Raw genomic sequence first — 5,039 nt, forward strand, 5'->3', positions numbered from 1 at the left:
AGGACATAGCCAGAGGTTGTCATGAGTCAGGGTGAGAGTCCTAGCCATGCTAGGACTCGAACCGAGGGCTCGGGAAAGAGTCATAGCATGGCTAGGACTCTACCCGAGAACCCTGCACAGGTTGGTGCAGGGTTTGCGCTACTTCCAGGCGATGGGGGCTCGATACATGGGGCACGAGCTGGGCTAGGGTGTCTCACTAGGGTCCTAAGAAGGTGCTCTAAAGGGTGGCTTGGGTGCTGGGGCGTCGGCTAGGCCCATAGGCGTGTAAAACATAGAGTCCTCACATACTCAAACTCTCGGCCAGTTTGTGCAGTGAGTTAAGGGCTTCGTTTTTGGCTTTGGGTGAGGGTTTCCGATGGTTTAAGGGTCCAGTAGGCTAAGTTAGGATGTTGGTCAAGTTTTGGATCAACATGGTTCGGGGGTAACTCGTGAAAATCAAAAGTTGGCTCGGGGTCGAAGTTTAGGTGTCAAATAGGGTGTTTTAAATAATGAAAATTGGAAAACGGCTCACGGGGGTCGAGTCGTGGTCCATAAGGGCTAAAATAATATAAAAAGACTAAATTAGAATTTAGGAATTTTATATTAAAGTTTGAGATTTTTCGGGATTAAAACACCGTCAAAACAATTAATTAAAGATAAATAAAAAAGTCTAATATTTAAGCTAAATAAAGCTATGGAAAATTTCATGTATGCTTAAATAATTATTTGGGACATGTTAGAGTCATGAAATCAAGAAAATAGTCGAAAACGTAAAATGTCGAGTCCAGGGGTAAAACGGTCATTTTACACCTAGAAATTAGTAAAGGTCATGGCAGTGCCCTAAATGCTGTTTTTATGATATTATGATTATTTTTAAATGTTTAAGAAATGCTCATGATTAAATTATGATTTTTAAATGTCTAAGAGATTTTTATGATTTAAGAAAACATTTAAAATACATGTTGCATGCTTGGTTTAAAAAAATGAAAAATGTAAATATTATTCATGATTTTTCTAAGTGATGTGAATGAAAAATGTTGAAGGATGTGAAGTGATTGTGACTAATTCGTTAATGTTGGCGACGTCGTGAGGGTTATTGTCCCAGTGGGAGCCCGACGATCGTGTTTCCATCATTGCGAATACGTGGTAACGGATATGTGGTAACGGTTTTGTGGTAACGGAAGAATGGAAATATCGTGAGAGTAAAAGGCCCCAGAGGGAGCTCCGACGATCGTATTTCTATTCGAATCATGATAGGCCAGGGCCTAGTTGACCGGTGAGAGTGTTGCTGGTGTCCCCCGCCGCCCAGTACTGTGGTTATACGTAGATGGATCCATCGACCCTCATGAGCATGATCATGAAAGTCACAATTAACGATCTGAATTCAACAAAAGGAAAAGGAAAATATTTATGATCATGTTAAAATGCTTTCATGTCATGATAAGGAAAAAAGATTAATGTTATTTATGCATATCATGAAATGTTATTTTTACCTAAAAGTATTTTCACTATTGCATGTGGTTTTATATATATTATTTGCTATAAAGATGATGGTGTGTTGAGTCTTTAGACTCACTAGGTGTGATGGATGCAGGTGAGTTTGATGCAGGTCTTGATGGGTGATTCTACTGGACTGTCGGTGCACAAAACCCGAGGACCAGCGCTACATTTTCCGCATTACGTTTTATGATTACTGTTAAAGATTCTTAAGACTATTTATTTATGCATTTGAGAGATTTTTGTGAGGTTTAGTATGGGCTATTCTTTTCAAACTTATTGCTTTTTAGGTTGGGCAAAACAGTTGACGATTTCATTTATGACTATTGCACTTGATTTTTAAAATGCTAGATGGTTGGTATTTTATTTTAAAAGGGTAAAATATTTTATAAAAATATTTTCATGTGGGAAAAGTTATATGGCCGAAATTGAGTGTTTAAAAAAAAAATTTCTAGTACTTTTAAAGCAATAAAAAGGACAGGACGTTTCAGATGATGTTGGGTAGGAACTCGATTGCCACTCCTCTTAGACTAGCTTCAGCCCTTTTTGCTATTTCCACCGCTTCAAGATAATTCAGTGGCTTACCGGTAGAAACAAAAGGGTGCAGATGATCGTTCAATCCTTCAATGAAACTTTCGACGACAGCAACCTGACTCGCAGCAACATGAGGAGCATATCTCAGCATACCATAAAAAGTATCTGCATAATCCGCAACTGACATATCGCCCTGCTTCAAGTTATGAAACTCAGAAGCCTTAGAACTGTAGAATGATGGAGGAAAATAACTCTTCTTAAACTTCAGCTTGAATATATCCCACAATGAAACAATCCTCTGAGCATCTAAAGTCATCAATGTAGTAGACCACCACATTTTAGCACGATCTTTCATTTGATGCACAGCTAATCTCAATCGACACTCTGGAGGATACTCAATCAAATCGAACAATTTCTCAATCTCAGAAATCCATAACTCAGCTTTCTCAGCTCCCTCTGAACCACTGAATCGAGGTGGATGCATAGAATAGAAACGCGCAACTAATTCATCCATCCTAAGCTGCTCTAGCTGATCAACAGCTTGCTCAACAAAAGCATCATCAACAACACGGACACGAGGTCTACCACGTCCACGACCTCGACCTCGAGCTAGAGGAATATCATCAACATGAATTTCTCCACCTCCCTCCATTCTATACAATAAAACATCAAGACAATTAAAATGGAAGCCAACAAATCATATAATCACACAAGCATGTTGTCAAGTAGCATACACAGGCAACAACCATTTTAGTGCCAAGACTCAAGTGTCCTAGACTCTAGTTCGAGCGTATCCCAGTTTACGCTCTGATACCAAGATGTGAGGCCCATTTACTCTAACGACAATTAATGATCAAACAATAATGGTTTGATTTAAAACTGCAGCAGAAAAAGGTTTAAAATAATTTAAAAAGGACCTCAGGGCCTAGAAAAATTTCGGACATGACCTCCCCGTAAGTAGGACATCACGAAAAACTCAAGCAGCAATTTATATCAAAATATACTTTAACTAGAATCATTAACACGAAACCAAGGTTAAACAACCTATAGCCGCACTGGCCAGGACTAAACAGAAATTAGAACTTACCAAATACTCACCAGATCATGGATATCACAGAGTCGACTCAGAACATCACAAAACAACCAAATACTACTATAGATACACGGGGCATCTCCCCGGCAAATAAAGTACATTACAAGACTGAAATAAACTCAAGACATACATATAGACTAACTGGGAGACTCCACTGAACAGAACCAAGCAATCCAACCTCAATCCCGAGCTCCACTGGCGGAACCTCGGCCTGATGCTGCAAAATGACTAGGGAGATCTACCATGGTGCCCAATAGCAACCACAGCAGCCCCTCCAATAAACAACTGAGGTTAGGATTCTGGTATGAAGCAGTCCAACAATAACAACAATAACATAAATCATGCATAATCATATAATGAAATGTAATATGCAATGCATGAAAGGCTCAACGAATAATCGGTATAACAGGAGCCAACAAACGGTACGATAACAACTGAAATAATGCTCGAGCAACAACACAGGGGAGCTACATCGTCATGCAACTAAACCGTCCTGCCAAGTATGCGAGGTATGCCAAGCTGTGCTGAATAACACCCCTGACTCGGCCTCCATACAGCTGATACGATATAACAGGATGGCACAACAAAACGAACTAGATGACACAATCCCAGCGCTCACCTCAAAAGGCTGCACTAACCACGAGATTGTTCAATCACATCTACGGTCTCATGTGTATAGGCCTATCAGCCACACAATGATCCCGAGATAAACAACAGTGCCAGATAACAACGGATATCAACAATGGGCTAACAAGAACGATAGGGCTCAACATGAATGTCATAACAGTATGCCCGATGCTAAATGCCAATAATATGTCATAATAATAAACATAGATCACAACGAAGGCATTTAACAATTTACAACAACCAACAAGTCATACACACGATCCATGTAACACAGAATGACAATTAAACATAATTTATGTTTTACCGTCGTATGTTACCGAGCTGTAACATACCTATATCACGAAAACGATCTTCAAGAATGATCAACTAAACTCCCTCAGCCTAGAATAACAAAATAAGCCAAATAATTCCACAACTCACCATTATTTACATTCCAACTATTATCAACTCGATAAACCTTAGATTAATTCCAACGATAACAATCCTACTATAATATCTCTCAATATAATACAAAACGATTCGACATAATTAATAGGCTCGCCAAAATATACCTCGAAGATTTCCAATGACCGAACCTACAACAATTATCCAATAAATATGTCAATAAAACGCTATTCGAACGACGAAAACAATTTAAATCGAAATGGGTAAAAATCCAAATTTCGGCAGCCTACTATCACACTTAGAAGCTGAAATTTCGGACTAGGAACTCACAAGGTCAAAGCTTACTCTAGTCGCTAGCGGTCTCGAGGCGATAACCCACCGGAAACTCGTCGGATTTACTGTTCACGAGCTGAATAAATTCAGAAAACAAGCTGGAGTTACAGGGAAATCACAAGGCTTAAAAACCCACTCCAAAACACAACAAAACTCCAAGGAACTAAGCTTTAATCTCACCTAAACCGAGTCAATTTCAGCAGCCACGAACAAGCCTCGATTTGGGGTTAAACGAGCATCAAAAGTGGCGATTCATGGTTCAAAACGAAGCTACTGATGTAAGGAAGAAAACCCCTCAAACCGTTTGTGATTTCGACGCCGGACGGTAAAGTTATGACCTCTCCAAAATGAAAGGTGCTGAAAGTGACGAAAATTTTGAAGAAAAAGAAAAGGAAAGCTACGGGAATGGTTTGGGAAAATGGCATTCTTCTTTCTCTCTCCAATAAAATAAGTCATGTGTGTATGTATATGTATATAATGTAGTATTCATGTCCCCTTTATCTCGATTTGCATTAATCTTGCTCCCGTGTGTTATTTAAACTCTATATGTATTTTATATCGTTAAATTCTTCCGATATTCTAAAATACATAT

General features: G+C 39.1%; 1 protein-coding gene across 1 annotated transcript; it reads right to left on the reverse strand.

Annotated features, from left to right (window-relative positions):
• Positions 1-1,963: 1,963 nt before the first annotated feature.
• LOC142554579 (uncharacterized) lies at positions 1,964-4,621 on the reverse strand. The gene is made up of 3 exons (XM_075665242.1): positions 4,282-4,621; positions 3,282-3,341; positions 1,964-2,663 (listed from the first exon to the last, which is right to left on the reverse strand). The coding sequence occupies exon 3, from the start codon at positions 2,660-2,662 to the stop codon at positions 1,964-1,966; it is 699 nt and encodes a 232-aa protein (XP_075521357.1). The 5' UTR covers position 2,663; positions 3,282-3,341; positions 4,282-4,621.
• Between the last annotated feature and the right edge of the window lie 418 nt (positions 4,622-5,039).

The sequence above is a fragment of the Primulina tabacum genome, chromosome 8, assembly GCF_025594145.1.
Source record: "Primulina tabacum isolate GXHZ01 chromosome 8, ASM2559414v2, whole genome shotgun sequence".
In the NCBI taxonomy this organism is placed as follows: Eukaryota; Viridiplantae; Streptophyta; class Magnoliopsida; order Lamiales; family Gesneriaceae; genus Primulina; species Primulina tabacum.

What these genes read in the sequence shown, in the direction of transcription:
- LOC142554579 (XM_075665242.1), bottom strand. Translation starts at nt 2,662, where the DNA reads ATGGAGGGAGGTGGAGAAATTCATGTTGATGATATTCCTCTAGCTCGA.